Genomic DNA, 21,202 nt, shown 5'->3' with positions numbered 1-21,202 from the left:
CGGGTCTGAACCTAGTCCACCTCGGTACTGAGGAGTGTCTGAAAGTTAATCCCATGATGAATGGTCTTCACAAAGTTAGCTGGTTCTGGTCCACATCAAAACTGGCATTAAACAGCAGTCTCAATAAAAGATCAGAGAAACTTAAGCCAAATTAGGCTATCATCCTTGCAGATTGTGTTTGGGGTGCATTCCTGGGCTCTGGGGGAGGCTTCTAATGCCACTAACTTCTTTCCTTTTCACATGCACAGAGATAAAGATGGCCAGTTATCAGAGAGTGAAGCAATAACACCAAGTGTGTCCTGAAGACTAATGGAACTCTGCAGGCATCACCCTGAAGTAACATGAGATAAAATTACTCTCAATATGACAAAAACACTATATGTATTGAGAAGGTATATATGCTTCCCCTAATTAATCCCATTCTGAATAAGTTTCTACTTTTTCCATGGATTTTTTTTTTTTTTTTGGGGGGGGGGGGCAGGGGAGATGTTGAGGGGGGAAGGTTTTCATTCTGGAAGAGATCAGGAAGATGAAAAATTTTTGCCTGAACAGATAAACCTCCACAAACCTGCAAGTGACTGAAAAAGGGATGTAAAAGTAGATGTGTCATGCAGTTCTATGACTCTATGACTAGGAACCATTGCATCTCCTCTGTCCCTTATGAATGAATCATTCCTCGCTTGCTTATAATGAAAATATAGCTTTAGAGGATTGAAATACTAATTTCAATAAAGTCAAGATTTACTGAACTAAGCAGAGTCACTTTGTTCTTTAAAATGGCCCATGGATTTCTCACTTTGGACTTGCCAAGCTTTTAATCCAATGTGCTTCGAAATTCCTCTTTTACAGCTTAATGTAAGCTGTACACAGGGTAATTTCATTTTAAAAACTCAGAGTACACCAGTAGGATTTAAGATCAATACGAAGTTTTTTACATACACAGAAATTCTAATAATTTTAAGAAGCATTTTCGATGAAGAAAGTTTAGCCAAAAAAACTGAGCAACCTCCAGGATTCAACTATTTTACTTCAACTGACCTGCATGTAAAGCCTGAAAAGGACATCTTGGCAACCAATTTGAAAACATATGCTGAAGCCATGGATAATATTTCCAGATGAATAAGTAGCAGCATTCCTAAGAGTCATTTAGATGTGAACAAAAAGGATATATGGATTTTATTGGTTTATGGGAAGATATAAATAAAATATAAATGAAAACTTACCATATTCAAGGTGGGATCAAGGTGTGAGCTCCAGCAGATAATCCTCATTAGTCTAGATTCTCTGAGCAGAGAGCAAGAAACCCACGATACCTGCACGTGCTGCACCAACACGTTATAGACTGTGGCTGCATGAAACCAGTGGAGCTTTCAGTTTACCTGACGTGAGTCAACTGAAACCAGAATTGTGCACTCTCATCTCTTCAAACAAGAGGGACACCAGGGATTTTTGTCTGGCATTTTTTAAATTTTATTTTATAAATCAATAACTTTATAAACATACAAATAAACCAAATATATTATATTTATATCGAAATATCATTTCAAGTTTTTACACTAAAGATTATTTTGAGTTTAGAGTGGAGTTTAGGAAACATTTAAAACTCCAAACACTCTAATTACAAAACCATATCAGCTTGGTTTCCCTATCTTATTCTGTAAAGGATACTATCAAATTTAAAGTTAGATCCTTGGAAGGAAAGCAAAGTAAACAAAAAAAAAAAAAAAAAAAAAAAAAAAAGATAGAATAGCAAACTAATTTTTAAGGAGTCTGAAACATCTTTATTCAGGCAAGATTCAAAATTACAAATCTTTATTTCTTTTGACTGGGGAAGCTTCCAATGAAATGTTGACTGTCATTTTACACAACACTTGCATTTCAAGTACACAAACATAATTCACCACAGAAACTCAAAGTGCAGGGATCAAAGTCTTTTTACTGGGTAGCTCTCATGGGTAACAAAATGCTTTTTTGAGCTGGGGCCTTTAGACCTGGACTCTCTTTACGTTAAAATACAGAAGATAAGTGACTGATAGACCAGGGAGTCCAAACTAGATGCTTTGAACAATGTTAGTGAAATTAAACAATACTGAACTTAAAATCAAATCTATCAAATCTTAATGATTCAACACAGTTGTTGCCTGCTCCTGAACACAGCTTAATATGCCAACACCTCTCAACTATTTCTCTTTCTGTGTAAGTAATCTTGTTACCATTCACACAAGAGAATGAGTCTTCACTGCTAGTAGTTCCAACTAAGCTTTGGAAATGAGTATTTTACAAGTTTGTTCTGAATCCAGAATTGATATGGTTAGAAAACAGACTCAACAATTCCAAATCACTTTAGAAGTTAAATAAGTGACAACCCTTTACAAAACCAGGACTCAGTGTCATTACTGTTTCAATAACATAAAACAAAACTGACTTCACAAAGTTACTCCAGTGTGTAACTATTTTGGATAAGAGGTAAGAGCCTTTCAATACTCTTACCCATATTGGCCTACAGAGCAGGTAAAAAAAAAAAAAAAAAAAAAAAGACAACATTCCATACCCTTCTGGCAGGATTCAAAAGAACCCAGAAAAGCAGAATAGTAAACGCACAAATTAGTAATATTTGCCACTATTATCCATCTTATGAATTACAAGGAACATAAGTGGTGGGCACCATAGCAGAGTTTAAAGGTTACAACAGCAGGCTTCAAAAACAGAGGTCTGAGAGATCCCATACAAATAATAAAATCATTATTAGTATTTTAGCTGATGTTCAGGTATCTTCTAAAACATTCTGAAAAGAAAAGGAAGTCAAGACAAGTTGGTGAAAATCACTTGATATCACAGAAAGTTCTGAGTTGGAAGCGACACACAAGGATCATCAAGTTAACTCTAAAGTGAAAGGCCCGCACAGGGTTGAACCCACAACCTTGGTGTTACCAGCACCATGCTCTCATCAACTGACCTCATGTCTGCATCTTGCTTTACAAGAGAGTAAATAACCTGATAGGTGTTAGAAATCCAGTTACAAGAAAAATTGGTTCCGTTTTCCAATTGTTCCCTCACATTCAACAGGCAGCACAAATCAGTTGAGTGGAAGTCAGTCCAAACTGAGGTGGCTTTTTTGTGTTTTTGTCCCACTCCTCCTGGTCTTTTGGAACAGCAATTGGCTGAACTTCTGTCCTCACACTGAGTCCTATATAATGGACCAGGTTTTGGTGCCAGGCACACCTCTGTAAGACAAGGACAGCTCCAGCACACGCCTCTCTGCAGGGCTGAAAGGAGACACAATCCCACTTCCTCAGCCCAAAAATAATCCTGCTATGCTCTGAAGGACCAGTGTAGGCTAGGAAAAAAAAAAAAAAAATGAAGGTATCACCTTCCCCCTCAAATGCTGCCCATCATTAATAACATATGCCTGCAAACCATCCTCCTGTACACAAAACCTGAGAAATGCAAGATCCTATTTGGTGCTTGCTAGACACAAGAACATCTCAAGTGGAATCCAAGAAGTTACACTGGTCTTTCAGTGTAACTTTACACTTGACATAAAAATCTTTTAATAGTAAGAGCATTTTGAATTGATTTTTCTGCGCTATCCTCCATTTCTATTTCTCTGCAGCTGTCCTTGTGTTCCATTTTCCAGGCAGTTTCTAAACCCTGTGTGTATAAAGATCACTACTTGCAACAAGCTTCCTTAGAAAATACTTATCACTGATAAATCACCCACTTGACCACCTTCCTCCCAGTGACCTTTTAGTGGGCACTTAATGAAGTTAGCAGCAGTGAAACTTATAAAGTACTCACTGCCAACACTTTGCTCACACTAATTCTTCCAAGCAGAGATGACAGGGAAAGAGTGGCAAGAACTGTTTTGTTCTGAACAATGGTGGGTTTTTTCTAAAGCAGACTTTAATGAAAAAAAAAAAAAAAAAAAAAAAAAAGTGTTGCTTCAGTGTTTGTGAGTTCCCATCCGTTGCTGACTTCCTCCTTTTCCCATTCAAACACAGACTGCTTCTAGTCTGGCTGCATCAGCAAGCTAGCTGGGGCAAGATTGCAAGGCTCCCTTTCTGGCAGGGGATTGGGATGGATGCTCCAGGGAGCCTGGGGAGGGACCTTCACTGCTGCCGTGGACTGGCGCGATTTCTCACCAACAGGACCCTCTTTTCGGTGGCCTTGTTCTTTCTCCTCTTCTGCCAAAGTCTCTGCTGCTTTGTCATATGTTATAGGCTTCTCTTCCTCTGGAGAAAACAGATATGTATTACTGAAAATAACGTGTGAAAAGATTCACAGCAGCTAAGCTAAAAGAAATGTAATGGCAGCTTTGAGAGAAGAAAGCTGTGAAAGAATGCACAGAATCAGATTCAATACCAGTGCATGACAAAAGAACAAAAAAAAAAACAAACAGGTAAAGTCAAGAACTGCTTCAGATTTTAAGAAATTACTTGTCCTAGGCTAGATTCATGGTTTTCTCTTTTAATACATAATAAAGAAAGGCATGCCAAGATTACCTGCCTGGCAAAATTAGTCTCTGCTTTAAAGTCAAAAGTTCAAATTCACTGGCATGGCATAAGAACTTCCTTTAACATGTTAAAAAAATACCAGATTATTTACTGATCTTGTTGTCTAAGAGGGTGGAACCACTTCTGCTAAAATTTTTATGAAAAAATCAGACACTTGTCAGAGGAAATTTCTGATCCAATACTTGCATCTGATAAAGCTGTAAATGGAAACAGAGTCTCCTAATGGGAAACATCAGTCTTCCTTTGCTGGACAGTGAGGTTCTACACATGCTCCCAATATTAGTGCATCTAAGTAAATGTGAGGCACATTTTCTACTGATTAATAAAGTGACTACTCAGTGTATATCTAAGGACAGGACTGGCAATTTTGAAAATCTTGCAAGATGCCTGGATGTTTGTATCCTCAAACATTTGTATTTGCATATTTCTAAGTGGCTGGGGCAAACTGGCTTCTCTAGTAACTTCTGCAGTTAGGAAGTATATATGGTAAATAAAACGAATGTCTTAGGGTATTAGTCTTTCTCCATCAGTTCTCACCATCTGAGCAATTAACAGATCCAGTTGCCACCTAGAAGGCAGTATTTCCTAAAATTCAGAGTGGTTCAGCTTGTAATTTGAGGGCCTCGGAAGCCCATTCTGTGCTTCTGTGCCACCTGCTGCCTTTGGACCAGTGATGAGAGGTGCATCTCCTCCATTCACCTCATCTTTGTTTAAGCACCAAACACTCCTCAAGCAGTCAAACATCTTGTTTAACACAAAAAGCAGAACTGCAGTTGCTGCCACGGTGTGAAACCCGGACTCCTCACACCTTTCCAGTTATCCTGCCTGAACGAATAAGGACTGTCAAAGTGTACTGCTCCATGGACATCCATTCCCCAACAGTATAAGGTCTATATTAATGCAAACATCTCATATTATTCTATCACGAGAAGCCTCTGGCTTGTTCTGTGTGAAAGCACTGTTGTAGGGTAGTTTCTCCTGACTAATCTGCAAAATGTAAGACTAAATGGTCTCTTTGCATCAATACAAACATGGGATCTGCCAGAAATAAAATCAGGATTTCTCTGTCTCCTCTACCAGCCACTGCTCCTGCTGGTACAAAGTGAAGAGAGATCTAATAAGGAAGGACATCCTACTCACCAGATTCTGATGGACAGGCAAGATGAGGATCTGCTGCCTCACATTCAATTAGATCAACTGCTTTAGTCTCCAGAGAACTGTTACCCTCCTTAAAAACCGCAAACTGCAAATAGATACAATATGCACAAAATATGCAGAGTCCAAATTAATAAAAAATGAATTGGTTTTCTGAAACCCAAGAGGCAAACTAAAAGGGCCACACACACCAACCACAGAATAGGGAAAAAGGTCGTTCTGGCTTCTGGGATGACCCTTCCCCCTGCAGGTAATTAAACATTTGAGCTGATGACAGCCCCAGTCTTTCTTTGGAAAGTGCAGTCTCAGTCCAGCTAAGAACTACCAACTCTCTTGCTTTGCAAATCAACATTTCCAATGGCAAGGACAAAAGTTCATGAAAATCAACCCTCTCCATAGTACTGAGGGCCATTTTTAAAGTATTAAGGATCTCCGTAGGAATCCGGACAGCAGGAAACTGTCAAACACAAAGAAGAAAACAAACCTCCCTTCCTGGCTCTCAGCATCTCCTGCAGGATGTGGCTCCATCACGCCACAGTGACAGTGGAAGTCAGAAGATGAGACCCTCTGGGGGAACATGCTAAAAGCACCAGGGGGAAAACAGAAAAAACAGGGGCAGAGGAAAGCAATGTGAAGCACTATGATGAAGTTGTACAGAGGGAAAGACGAAAAGCCCTTAAAGGCGGGAGGTTTAAAGAGCAGAGACAGGGAAGAAGAGAAAACATCTGTAAATAAGATGTTCCAGCCAAAGGACTGACAGATTCAGGGGTCCAGGTGGATAACTGGTGAATTTATGTGGATAGAATACACATGTAGCAGGTGCACCTATTTAGGTATCCATTCATTTATATAAAATCTGTACTCTTACAGCTGCTACCCTACACGTGACCGACCCCCAGCAGATTTTCGGCTACACACAGTTCTGCAAAATATATTTGACTGTGCAAAGTAAAACACTTGGTGGATGAGAAGTCTCTGAATAGCATCAAAATGCAGGCACATGCAGAAGTTTACCAAGGCTTACATATCAGTAGGACTAACCCAGGCTGACTTATGGAACTCTAATATGAATGTAAAAAAATATGCAGGCATACCCTCAGCTAATGTACCCTCAACTAATTGCACCCTTGCCTGGCAGAAAATAAGTAAAGGGAAAAGTGAATGATGCTTGGTCAATTGGTAGGTATAGTTTCAGTATCATGATACCTAACTTTTGATGTGTGTGATAGCAGAAAATCTTGTTATCCTCTGCATCAACCCAGACAGGCAAGAACAAGCAAGTCTTTGCACTCTCTCATCAGCCTCACAAATGAGCAGTGGCAGTGAGGACTACCAAATGAGTGAAATTCATGAGCTCCTTACAGTTACTGCATATACAAGATACAGTCCCAATATGAAGTCCTTTGTTAAGATCATTAACATTGTGTAGATCAATAGTAGCCAAAAACCTTACAAGTTGAGCAGCTGTAATTTTCTGTCCCTGATGTAGTATAACCTTTTTTTTTTTTACAGAAAGCTCTCCAATAACCTGCTTGAAGTGAATAGTACAAATGGACAACTTCCCACAGCTTTTTGGCAGCTCTAGATGTTCTAACCTGAGTGCATGCATACAGGAAGCCCTGGTGAACTTAACGATCAATGGCTACATCAGCACAGAGGAAATCACATGCATGAAACCACAGCAATCGTTACTGAGTAAGCACCAGTAATTAGCAAAGGGTCAGTGATTTCCTCTTCCAGTGTGCAACAAGCCATTGCAATAAACTACTTTATTAATGTATTCAATGTCTCCTGGCGCATAGTGAAACATAACACAAATGTATAATAGGTGTAAAAGCGTGATTTATTTTTGTTGATCCAGTCCATTGCTTAGCTGCTTAGTTACCTTATATTCAGCAAAAATGTCACTGGTGACCAGCATTAACTGCAGGGTCAGCAGAAGGTGGGAACAGAGCTGACGGGCTGCAGGCCTCCTTGAGCACCGCTCCCAAGCAGTGAACTGCTCTCAGTCCCAACAAATGTTTCTGCATTTCTCAACTTCGGGTATTTTACAAACTGTGGATTTTATTTCTGCTGTGGACAAATTATGGCATTGACATGACAGCTCATTTGCTGTCCAATACCTGAAGGAAAGGTGCTGATAATTAAACATGCATAAGAGCATGCAGTTGACCAGCTAAGGAACAATATGCCATAACCAGGGTCAAGTTGATTCAGTACTACCAACATATGTTTGACAGTGTGCTTCAGTGGCTACCCGCTCACAAGTCCTGCCAGCCACTCTCACTAAATCATTTGCAAGGCCATTCTAAGAGTCTCAGACTGAGCACAGAAGCAGCCACGGATGCCAATTATGTTACTTGACAACTTCAAGTTCCAATTGCAATCACCCAGCAGTGTAATGTTATTCTAATGCCAATCAGAACCAGATCCTTAAACCTGATTTTATAGGGCTAAATACAGCTTCAAAAATGACAACAGCCACAGGCCTATACAACCAGACCATGTTGGCATTCTTACCTACACCACTGTAAAACCGGAACTTTATATATCCTACCAAGCTGCCTGATAAAATCCTGGTTGTTTTTCTTTACAAGGCAGCAGCTTCTAATACAAGACATTTAATTTCATCAAGCCTCAAAATAGAGTTCAACATCTCATGTAGCACACACAATACTTGGCTTCCAAGAAGGCTTTTTTACAGAGGGCATACTTTCCTGTGAAAATAACTGTGTGATATGCCATGTCATCACATTGCCATTTCCTTAATTTAGAACACAGTTCCCCAACTGTTGTGTTCAAAGCTAACAATAACACTGGCTAATGGTTGCAATACATCCAGGCAGCTGTGAACTTTGAGGGATAACAATGAGGTAAGATGAACTAGGGTTCATAGCAAAGCACTTGATGACTCTAGCAGTTATTTAATGCATTTAAGATGTGAATTATTTGATGGATAATCTCAAGTGGATCCCTAACACTCTTTGATCCTTCTTGATTCCCTCTCCACTCCACATTAATATGGTTACCAGAGACTTGTTGCCAGTAGGTGTTACGCTCTCGTTGTCAGCGTGGCTGCTGGCAGCTCTTATCGCTTCTGCACAGAGATTCTTCTTATACAAATTCTGACTTCTGCAACAGAACAAAAGCTGAAGCAAATTATTTTGCTTTGAGAGGAACAGATGCTTTTTTCACATGTTATTCTATCAGTATTTTCAGAAGTACATATATTTTGTTTTCTCTCACTGGTTTGTGTATTGCTATCCATCACCACACAGCAGTTAAAACAAATAGCTTGTCAGAAAAAGAAGTCAGTAAGTGTACAAATACTTGTTCCAATGTGCCATCTGTAAAGGGTCATTCATTGGAATGAACAATAGGCCTCATAATTTTAACTAGACCCTTCCACTTTCTTACATTATTCTAGTTATTTTATCTTACATTTATCTTACAAAGATTTATTTCAGCCAATGCAATGAAGAGTGTTTATGGGTGAAGCTCAGAAATAAAAAGCTGACTATATTTTTGTACACTGTTGGTAGCTGCAATTATGAAAGTCACTTTTGTATTCATCTGCATCAATTTTGCAAAGCAACAGTTTCAGAAGTTACTATGAAATAAACGAACTGACAGTCTCAAAAAGCTTAGAAATAAGATCTTCCAGGAAAAATGCATGACCCACAGAACTGGCTTTAGGGGAAAAAGCTATGAGTACAATCTGGAGCTAGAAAAGGTATGAATAATCAGTTCTAAGAAGCTAGTTCCATAAATTCAAAGACTTACTTTTGCAGTTAAAGAGCAATCCCTTATAAGGCAGTATTAAAAGCCCATATAGGCCCAAAGAAAACATTTTATTTTACTTCTCTTGAGATCGAAATCAGTACATCTTTATTCACTTTACAAATACATTTTTGCCCTTCTAAAAAACTAAAAAAATAAATGTTATAATCTTCAAATTCTGGAAGTCTGAGGTTATAACATCTTTTTGCTTGATCTATTTTAAATAAAATTCAGTAGATATTTACCAATGAAAATAGGAATTTTCCTTTTATTTAGGAACTTTCCTTTTATTTCTACATAGCTTTTATATACTAACTAAGAAAGGTCACATGGCATAATTATCATATATTACTCCCTTCATGAAAATACAATGTAAATGAATTTTGCTCTGTGTGGCTTTGGCCAGTTGAGGTGGAGGAATGGTTGGTGTTGAATCTATGATTCAGGTTTGTCTTTTCTTTTGTGGAAAAGAGTTATTTCTTTTCTTTCCAAGAAAGATAAGAAACTTGGCATGCTATACAGTCAGACTGCATAAACCTAACATTAAGAATAACACAGTGCTCTTCAGCAGACAAACCATTGAACAAATCATTGAACCGTCATTGAACAAATTGAACAACGCAATATTTCAGCATGCTCGGCCTTCAGTTGACACATTTTCAAATTGACAGGTGTAGACCTCCAGCTTCATTTCCTTCAATTAAAAGGAGATTGGCATCTCCATTTTGCAGGGGAAGGAACAGGACTATCAAAGACTTAATCGGTACATTTTGAAATACAGCAGATTATCTGAAAAAGTGGTATAGCAATTTCAACCCAAATACTGGTTCCCAGACTCCAGTTAAATAGGGATTTTAGATCAGCGGTTTAATTTTGATCTAGTTATTCTAGTAATTGCTGCAGTTCAAATTCAGTCAAGTGTGTAATTGAAAACCTGTTGTTGTGGTAAATAGTTATATTGATCAAAAGCATTTGGCAAGAAAGAAACATAAATCTGGGAGAAATTACAAAAGAGAGAGGAAGGGAAGAAATTTAATGCTTTCATACCTTTAAACAAATTGTATTCTGTCTATTTTTCATAAGAGAACATATGAAATATATAAGAAATATAAGAATCTCACAATTTTTCTGTTCTTTTTATATCCACTGATCAAAATCTGAACCCCAGGTTATGAGAAAAAAACAGGCTGCACTTAGCTTTAATTCTGGACTCCTATTACTATTAATTGAAAATAAGAAATGTTGCTGCTCCCCTACTCTTGTAGACTAAATATGCCAAGAACCATGAAATAAGAATGAAAAATGCTAGCTTGCATAGTTAACTTCCTTTGTAGCTTAACTTTTTATATCTAGGAGAGTCTAATTTTAAAATTAACCTAAACCACAAACAAAAATCCTGCATTTAAATCAGCCTCTGAGAACAGCTGTCTGCCAAGGTCATGGCCAAAAGACTCTAGCTTAAATGCTTAATACTTTCCAGTCTAAGGGATACCAATGACTTTTAATTTCACATCAGACTGGGTTCTTAAATAGTGACCCTTGGAATTCTTTTTGCCACAGGAAGAATCCCAAATCTGCTCAATTCATTATAGCCACAGAAAATGCCAGGGAGTACTTTTACAGCAGATGTGCTTAGACTCACTTCCCTGATTTTACTCTCTCTACTGCCAGGAAAGCGGTTTCCATGTTCATTGCTGGAAACATCACTCTGTAAATTTGCCTTGGGAAGGTTAGTAGGCAAAGAAATTTTCAGGTGGAATTCTACACTCAATGGGAAACAAAAGCCAACTCATTGAATAGCTGGCAGAGAAGAGCCAACCCCTACCATGAATTTCAGACATCTAGAGCTGTGAAGGGAAACGCAGGAAGAAGTAAATGGCATCTTCCTGAGCTCTAAAAGGTCTGTTCTCCTTCCCTCCAGATATGTTTGCTCCCTAGCACCAATGTGAGCTCTGCAGGCAAGGGACACGCCAGAACTTTCTGTATTATTCACAGATCCAGTTACTGAAAAGCAAAAGAACAGGAACTCCCATCAGCTGAGGAGCAGCTCAGCCCCAAGCACCCTGTGAAAGCAGCAGCAGCAGCTGGGCCCGTGTTTGGCAGCAGTACCTGCGGCAGTAGGCAGCCAGGACGCCCAGCAGCAGCAGCAGCAGGGCCAGCCCGGCGGCGCCCGCGGTGATGGCGATGCTCCGCACCTTCGCCCGCCCGGCGCGCTGCTGCTCCCACCACTCCAGGTCGCTGAACTGGCAGCGCTCCCCCACGTAGCCCGTCACACAGCTGCCAAGGAAAGAGGGCACACGCTGCAGCGGCGGAGGGCACAGCCCCAGACCGCCGCCTCCGCCACCTTGCATTGATTGACCACTGGTCGCCGCTACAGAAGCATCCGGTTCACTTTAGCAGTGGGGAAGACAAAATAATTTTCAAGGTATGCTGCTGAAACCTGTAGAATCCAGTACTAAAAGTATTTTTCTTTTCTTTTCTTTTTTTTTTTTTTTCTGTACTGTTATTTTTTTACTGGTATTGAATCGCCTATAGAATTATACAGAGAGGTTGTCATTACCAGATTCCAATGGATTAAAAAGTAGGGGAAAAAGTTTCTTAAGTCCTGTAAATCCTGCTGTGTGATTAGTGTTTCCCTAGGATTTTCCACTTAACTTCTTTCAGCAGCAAGCTTCCCTTTCTTTAAAGTAGGCAGGACAGGACTGACTCATATTTTCAGACTGAGTTGATTAAGAGAATCAAATTTAAATCTGAATATTTACTGTAAAATTAAAGATTAATTAAAGTGTATTTAAAAACCATGCATAAGATTTAGAAATATCTTCAAAACTTACTTTTAATATAATCTTCTTCTGTAGCCAGTTTTTGTTTATTTGTTTGGTTTTACCATTGTAAAACCCAATATAGAAATATTCCATCAATGCATGAAACCCTCAAATCAAAATTACTAGAAAGTGAAAAATACATCAAGAAATAATCCCAGACTGGTTTTACTATGCAAGGCAAGACATAAATAATAAATGGAAAAAATGAAAAGTTTGCTCAGTTTATAACAATCCCTCAGCAATGTAGGCTCAATTCATCACAATTCTAATTGGTCTAATTTTATTCAAGTCCAAGAGCTAGTCAAATGAGAAAAAGAAGCAGGATTTGAACTGCAGCAGCTTTTACTTAATGTCATGAAAACGTTATATCAGCATTCATTATTTAGTCAGGCACAAGCACTCTCATTCTGTTAAAATTTAGAATGTGTGTGTGCTGGAAGGCAGAAAAAAAATGCTAATTTTTAAAGGTTAAATTACAATGAATTTCAAACATTCTGGCAGATCTGCTTTCTAGTATATGATCTTTCACTAATTAAAATACCAATCACATTTGGTATGTGATTTTTGCTGGATAACGTTTTTCCATTCCTTCCCTTCGGTAGTTAATACATTAGAGCCTACGTGAATGAATGCTGCCATCTAGTGAGGATTCAGCGGGGACAGAATCCAGCAACGCCCACACACAAACCCCAACAGCATGGCTGCTCTTAGATTTTTTAACTGCTTCCACTTCCAAAACTGAAAAATATGTAGATTTGAATTCTCATTATGCACTAACACCTAACAATTAAAAGAAAAAAAAATGTGATCCAATTTGAAAGTTCTGCAGGTTTAGACTCTTCAGTTTTGAGAGAAGACATTTCTGAGGTGAAAATAGATAGCTTACTCTCCCTCTAAAATTTACACTAAAAATTCAAAACAAGCACCAGAGATGACCATGAGTCTGTCTCCCATAATGTCTTTGCCCAAGAGCTTTGCTGAGCTCAGGAGATCCACAGCACAAAGCATCAACTTAATTCCCATATATGCACACGGGACACATTCCTTTCCTATTCTTACAGGTACAGAGGTCTTTAGGCAGGGGAGACCTCTCACATTTCAAAATAAGAAAGCCTGAGACACAGAGAGAGATTTGCCTACCCTGGGACAGCATCCAGCCCCTGTACAGGTCCTCACTTACCACCTATGACCCTGGGGGAGGAGGCAGGCATTGGATTTGTCCCATTGCGAAGATTTTATGCTTGATATTGAAGAAAGATTTTGAGTACAGCTTCAAATATAATCAGGTTACACACTTAAATGCCAGCACTAAATGTTTTGAAGAAATGATTACCCCAGGGGACTAGGTTGTCACATTGATCAAGCCAAGGCTGACTTCTTGGGAGATGAGAGTCTCCTTGTTTTTATCAGTACCTGCATTTGGGGAACCCAGAATTAGGCTTCACAAAAATATTGACAGGGTTAAAAATATCAACAGGGGAAGTAGGTCTCAATTTTGAGGTCTTATTGTAACTCTCCCTGTTTTTAAGAGGGCAATTATATCCTACCCATTTCTGCCTTTCTGTAATGGGAGATGCTGACACCAGAAGAATACTCCCTGGCCCCAGTAAGAGAAGACAAGACAGAGGTGTCCTCTTCCATCCCAGTGAATGCTACACATGAACAGCAAGGCCAAGAGGGAGGTGCAAGTCAGCAGGACATGTACAGGAGAGAGAGAAGGCACCTCTTTCAAGTCATTTAACAACTTACCTCCCATTTCCAAAGAATCAAGTGCTCAGGGAACAAATCCAATCCTACCATTAATTGCAGCAGGTGTGACTGGAGTGACCATGCACCGAAAATTACACTGATCACTTACAGGAAAGAGGAAATAAGAATGCTAATGTGTGACATGAGGGATGAACAGATCATTCATGGACAAAATCTTCACTGCCTGCAGTAAACTGAGGATACCATTCCAAGGGTGCCATTCTTCAGCAGAGAAAATACAAATTTCTGTACTTACTTGCAGGCATAGTCTTGTAGGTCAGAAACATAATTGCACACTCCACCATGGAGGCAGTATGACTCGTACGAAGGAGGACATCCTACAGCATCACCTTGCACAGCCTTTGTAGTGTACTCATTGCTGGCAGCAGCTGGGGGAACAGTAGATTCTGAAACAGATGGTTTCACAAGGACATCTCAAACCTTTGGCCTCATTGGCAACATAATCTTATGAAAGAGTTCCAGAACTTCAAGGTACTAAACTAGATAAAAATATCCAATTTCTATTAATGACTTGGTTTCACCTATTTTCTTATGTTGTTATCAAATTTAGGCAAGCAGAAATATAGATAAAATTACTAAATATGATATGTTGATATGTAAATATTATGTCTCGATATATTTTTATTTATTATAATTTATTATTTATAAATACTAGTCATAAATATACAAATATAAATATATCCTATTATTAGTGTGATACAATAATATATTCATATATTAATATAATATATAAATATATAAATATTTTAGATTTACAGTGAAAGACCTACAGTGATTGACTGAGTTCTGTGTGTTTAGATGTATGAGCCCAGCCCTGAAAAAAAACTGCACCAACTTTCTAGGTGCTTAGTCTGAAATTATTTTTGCAACTTACGCAGCTTTGATATATGGTACATCTCTACCATGCATAAATTACCAGGGTGAGAGGCAGAGGTGAAGGATGACTGTATTTCATGCACTTGGACCTCAGACTCAGAAGCTTTCACAAGCAATATGTCATTCTTATGCAGATTGTTTCTACTCTGCTGCCATTCAGTTAATTGCCTCTATGTGAGATGGCAGATCACATTTTTTACTTTTTCAGGTTAGTTCAGGTACAGATAAGAGCATCACTGGGGGAGCAGGGAGCCCTATGGTTAAGGGCTCTGCAGCCTGCTCTGAATCACACATGCTGCCACCTACACACCTATCCAAGCTAGCTAGTTTTAAAGGTAGCACTGATATCTCTGCACAGCGTGACCACAGTGCAGACATGCCCTTAAAGAAAAAGAGTGTTTTCATGCCTACTTTGATGCTACAACAAATCTATAGGTCAGAACAAAACAGCAACGTGGCAAAGAATATCTGGCAGTATGGATTAGCAGAGACATGCCTAATCATTCTCATACAATTATGGGGTCAGTTCTATGACTCACACCAGTTTTATTGCAACATGACCTTCAATGACATTTGGGTTTTAAAATTTCATTTGCAGGAGAACTGCCATGGCAAAGAGCCTGAATGGAAAGGGATGAGTGATTATAGTGAACCCCAGGTGTGCATGCATTCAGCAAAGAAAATTTCATCTTGCTAAAAGAACTTATTAGGCAAAGAGCTAAAACAGTGTGTTAACATCTATAAAGACATGGGATCAGACTGACACATGAGGGACCTAGGAAACATTATTTCCAAGTCATGCATCATTTAAAATCATCATTTCCTGAGTGACACCTGAAACTACTGAAAGATTAAGTGACTGAAATGGGAGTGGGAATCCTGATAGGTGCTCTATTTAAGAAAGCTGTAATTTCCTTGTTTTTCTGAAGAAACAGCTCTGTGACAATCACACAATGTCCCTCCATCATCAGAAAATCACTCAATCTGGAGTAAAATTCACCCTGACCAACAGGGTTGACACAGAGTAAAAGAATGAGTCACTCTCATTTACAGAGAATGCTGCTACCTCATTGAGGCACCAAAATGAAGGTCAGATAGTCACTAGTGCTGAACTTTTAGCAGTTCCCTTCAGTAAATTGATAATCAGATTTTCTAAGGAGTTTCAGAGCCCTTTTGAACAATTAGTGACTGGAACTGAAAGACAAGCTTGTACTGAAGAATCAAATGGCACTTAAATCATGTACATTTCCTGTGCTAGCCTTCTGCAGAGTAACAGAAGGCACAGGGAGTTTGAAAAATGGCACAGACTGAAATTACCCTCAAAAAAATGTTATTTTCAAGGAGCATTTACTTCTGCTGTAGATTGTAAATGACATTTGATAAATTTGTCGGTACATTTAGACAGTAAAAAATTTACATTGAACCTTAATGTAGATATTTCCTTACTAAACTTGGATCGGTTCTCCTTAGTCCACCACAAAACAGCCTCCTAAAGGCAATGCTAAATGGATCCACAATCTGCTCAGGATGTTACTATACAGGAATCCTTTAGTTTCCAGGCATAACAATTTATCCAAGGACACAGCTCTTAATTTAGGGCCACTTTGTTTTATTTGCTCACTCCGTTTACTCACTGCAACCGACGCCAGTTCCAGAAGCATGATCAGCACACGAGCAAGTGAAGTTTCCTTCTGTATTTGTGCAGGTCATGTTTTCTCCACAGGTGTGGGACCCCGTCTTGCACTCATCAATATCTGTCACCCAAACAGGCTGCAGTTAGAGGAATGAAATGCCTGAGAGCACCTGCTAAAAGGGCAGCAGTAGCAGCACTGCACTCCCCAGGCAGTGGGGAAAAACACCAGAGACCTCTTCCTCTGCAAATATGCCTTCATGGAAAGCCTAATGGAAAAGCAACCAGCACACTTCCTATAGCAAGAGCATGCTGTGCTGCAGAAACTCTCCACAGGGAGAGGGAGGGCAAGGCTTCCCCATGAAATGTAACAAGTACAGCAGAGTTGAAGAGGAGACTTGTTTGTATCAGATGTATTGTCCTGGCATTGCTAGTCCTAGCTTGCAGCCTGGATCCATGCGCCGGCATTCTTGCAGTAACACAGCAGAAGAGTTGGGAGCGGAGAGCTGCCCACCCCTGTACCACCCACCTAGTTCAGCCCAACAAGAGTTTAGGCAGAAGAAAAGTGTCTAGGTTTATTCAGTTTGTGCAAACACCTCAAACACCTGTGAGGTTTTGAAGGACTGTGAAGAGGCTCCCTGACTACAAGAGTTTCCAGGCCCAGAGACCGTGTTAGGTTCGTACACATTTCTCATCCCCGTTCTGCTGCACACCCTCCTCCCACCCCCACACCTTCTCTCCAAAGCCCATGGCAGCAGCCCCTGCCAGGCTGGCCACCTCCACCTTGCTAAGCGCCAAAGCACCCCCCCACAAAGGTGAAAACTTTGGTTCACACTGCAGAGTTTGGGAGCCTCTGATTCACTTTATGAACTGTCAGCAGAATGCATGTGCTGGGTCTGCTTTGGGGAATCACAGATCTGCTACTCCAATTTTTGTGAAATGATTGCTTAAACTGCTGGGAATTTTTCTACAGTAAAATTAACTGGATCTAGCTCAAAACAGTATAGAAAATTCAGAGCACTTAAAAAAAATGGGGGGGAGGGGAACACAACTGCTGCAGCATATTTCATGAAATGTGATTTCACCAACACCACATGAACTCATTGTGTGCTATCACTGAACATACCATCACATTCCTGGAGACTGTGCATGCATGCAGGCACTTACAACTGAAGCACAAAATCACTTACCAGTTTCTGGCTTTCATAGTACATTTCAAGTAATTGAACACAAAATTAGATTCAGTTATGTTTACATCTTAATAATACTACATCATTTATAAAATGCTGAGAATCTGTTTTCTGGACTTAAAGACTTCAGGAAGATAATGGACTGTTTTTCAATGACAGTGGAAGGTACTACATCCTGAACAACTATACCACAGTATAGTGGTAAGTAAGACAGTAAGAGCCTAGGGCTGCTTGAGGACTTGCCTTCTACATTGTGCTGGGTCAGCAAGAGGACCTTGGCACTTCTGTGTGCACTTCCATCTGCACTTCCAAACACCCTCAAAGACATGATCTCTGTCTCTCACCCCTGCAGGCAAAAGACCTTCTAGATTCTTCTGCCTCTGATACTTTTCACACTGTACCCATAACAATTATATTGTTCTTAATTTTTCAGTCATCCTAATCAGTGTTGAAGAACCAAGTCCAGTGAGGATTATGTAAGAATTGGTTCAAACTTATTGGGCTTTGAATTAGGCTAGAAAGGAAAAAAGTAAAAGAAAAGGACAAAAGAGAAGGCAAGACTCTCATAAAGCTCTGAAAAAAAACTGTGTGCTAGTCAAATACTGGAGAGGAAAAGCTTCCTGTTCATGTTTACCACTAAAATAGATTAAGAATTTAGGAGATGTAGGGAATGAACTAAAGACCTGGCATTACAGCTGAATGGGAAAATCAGTGGGTCTGATTATTAACAAGACTGTAAATGTACTCAAGTTGTCAGTGTCACACCTTGATCCTCATGCCTATTAAACAGACCTGGAATTATTTGATGAGTATTATGACACACTCAATACCTGCTTTCGTTTATATTCATGGCAACGATTTCCAATAGAGCTCTACTGCTTCACCTCCACTTCCCTCCTCCCCTTCACTCTTCCTCTCTCTCCTTTTATAGCCACTAAAAAGAGTGCAAACACTGAGAGGAGATATTCCCTGACAACTACAAGCTTTGCATATTGATCAATTGCTGAGGTTACCGCACTTCAAACAGGGAGAAGGAACCACAAAGGCAGAAATGCCCCAGCCTTCCAGCCAGGGCCGAGCCCTCACACATGCCCATACCATAGCAATGGACTCCATCTCCAGCGTAGCCTTGCAGGCACTTGCAGACGTAGCCCCCTTCCGTGTTGATGCAGTCGGACACGCTTCGATTGCAGCGGTCCATGTGCACAGCGCACTCGTCCACGTCTGTGGGACACAGCAAGGGACAGGACACTTGGGTCACGAAACCGTTGCCTCAGTCGATACCCTGAGACACCTGCACCATGGATCTCCCTCAGACTCTGCTGTCACTTGGCATTTGTGCGTGTGAAGCAAATGGGAAGAGGAGGACTTTGTGGTCTTTTTTGGTATGAAATTTGATGGGGGTGTTCTAAAATCCAAGAGAGTCAACAAAATGATATCACAAATATCATTTGCTTAAAAAAAACCTGTTCAGAGGAAATGATCTGATTCAAAAATAGCTTTATGTTATAGAATCAGATAATCCATTAAGTTGAAAAAGACCTCTAAGAGCATTTAGCAACTTGGTTTTATAAAAGAACACACAGGCTTAAAAAAAGAAAAAGTACTACAGTGGAAAAAATGTATGCCCAATTCAGCTTATATTTTTTTCCCTTTCCATAGTAACACAGATTCTTCTGAGTCTCTTCATGTTTAGCCACCAAATGGTATTCTTTTTCTGTTTCTAACTCTCTTGACCTTTCTGAGAGCAAAACAGTTATTCCATTTATGTTGCAAACAAGTCCAGAAACTTAAGAGCATCCTTAGGAATGTTTTGCATGGCTGTTAGAGTCTTTCTAGTGCTTGAAAGAATCTAGAGCAGCATTTTTATATAAATATTACATCAGGAATACTAATGTTGAAGAGATTCCTTATGTCTAAATTATACACTAACTGTCATGTCTATGGACTGAGCTTTTACAATTAGCCAATTTTTACAAATAAATACATTATATGTCTATTATCCATGTTATTGCTTGTTAATAGGATTAACACTCATGGCTCAAGGGGGAAAAAAAGGCATGTGATAATTAGCCATTTCATCTCACATGCGTTCAGATCATCATTCCTTTCATACTATTGACCTTTCTCTGATGCCTCACACAGCAGAGCTGCCAATATGAAAGGAGATCGATTTTCACCCTCCCTCCCAGTCTACAATTTTTCAAAAGTTATAATAATGGTTTTTATTACCATAGCATGATTTCCCCTTCCTGGTAAATCCTTTCAAACACTGGCACATAGCACCATCTTCCAGTAAAACACACTCTGCATTGACATAACATTCTAGTGCAGTGCAGTCATCTTCATCTATACCATAAGCAAAACAAAACAAAACCAAAAAACAAACCAGTAGATGTATTTGCAAATATCAAAGGAGGTAGTGTATATCTATATTACAGATAAACAAAATAAGAAAACCAGAACATACAGTCAAAGTTTGAAACAGCTCTCCAGGATTAATAATGACAAGCCAATACAATCACTGCAGCTGTTCTTTGTCTAGATGGAGCTGACATTTCATTCAGTCTCAGGATTTCTGAATATTTTATTCAAAACCTATTGCAAAAGTTAATGCTCTAATGTCATCAGACATACGTAGAATTCAATGGGTTTGTTTTAACTTTTTTTAGAGGAATGCAGTATACTTAAAGACCTAAGGGAGAGACTTTCTCAAGTGTTCCAAATTAGAAATGCTTGTTCTCTAGACCAGGATAATATTATCAATTTTTATTGATGTAGCCAAGGAATATAGACACAAACAAAACAAGCAGTCCTACCTGGAATAATTGCACAGACCCAAGTTCTTGTTAGAAGATTAAGAGCATGAATACCACCAATCTCAACAATAAACCTCTCTTTCTTTAAGGTCTATTACTTCTTTCTGCTCTATAAACCTGAGGCTCTGAGGCTGTTCAGAGCCTCAGAGTAAGCATAAGGGAGATAACCATCAGACTATACCTGATACCATGATTTCAGATGTAAAAAAAAATATTTTCTGCTTTTCCCCACTGTCTGCATCCTTAAAAATCCCAGTGCTCCGTGTGCTCTGGAGTAGCATCTCTGGTGGTGGCATTGGTATTACCTCCTTGTGCACAGAGACACTTCCTGAAAAAGACAAGAAAAAATGACATGGACTATTTAAATCTACTGAAATAGCCATCTGATTTTCAAATACTTGTCTATTTTCCAATAGTCATGGTGGTTTCCTTTTAAAATAACAATCAGTATCCTCCCAGACGAACCTGTTTCTGACATCAAATTATTCCTAAAAGCACTCACTGGTGAGTTTTCTCAAATACAGAAGACAAGGAATGTGACTTGTTGCTCACAATACTTATCAGCACTGCGCACTCTTTTTTCACTGCTAAAATGCCAAGGGAAAAATTACAGTGGTCAGACAACATGTCTATTGTCTTGTTG

At 39.3% G+C, this 21,202-nt stretch overlaps 1 protein-coding gene across 1 annotated transcript in view; it reads right to left on the bottom strand.

Annotated features, from left to right (window-relative positions):
* Window positions 1-1,459: 1,459 nt before the first annotated feature.
* The window catches only part of EGF (epidermal growth factor), a 58,179-nt gene continuing 38,436 nt past the window's right edge, over window positions 1,460-21,202 (bottom strand). Inside the window, exons 17-25 of the mRNA XM_053976752.1 lie at window positions 20,741-20,887; window positions 19,973-20,089; window positions 18,839-18,964; window positions 16,555-16,674; window positions 14,280-14,430; window positions 11,559-11,726; window positions 8,699-8,801; window positions 5,655-5,757; window positions 1,460-4,232 (exon numbers count right to left, since the gene is read on the bottom strand). Coding sequence (XP_053832727.1) covers window positions 4,009-4,232; window positions 5,655-5,757; window positions 8,699-8,801; window positions 11,559-11,726; window positions 14,280-14,430; window positions 16,555-16,674; window positions 18,839-18,964; window positions 19,973-20,089; window positions 20,741-20,887 — 1,259 coding nt within the window. The 3' untranslated portion in view covers window positions 1,460-4,008. The remainder of the gene's footprint in view (window positions 4,233-5,654; window positions 5,758-8,698; window positions 8,802-11,558; window positions 11,727-14,279; window positions 14,431-16,554; window positions 16,675-18,838; window positions 18,965-19,972; window positions 20,090-20,740; window positions 20,888-21,202) is intronic.

This window comes from Vidua macroura, chromosome 4 (genome assembly GCF_024509145.1).
Source record: "Vidua macroura isolate BioBank_ID:100142 chromosome 4, ASM2450914v1, whole genome shotgun sequence".
Taxonomy (NCBI): Eukaryota; Metazoa; Chordata; class Aves; order Passeriformes; family Viduidae; genus Vidua; species Vidua macroura.
The sequence above is the reverse complement of the archived record's forward strand: the minus strand, read 5'-3'. Positions and strand labels throughout refer to the sequence as shown.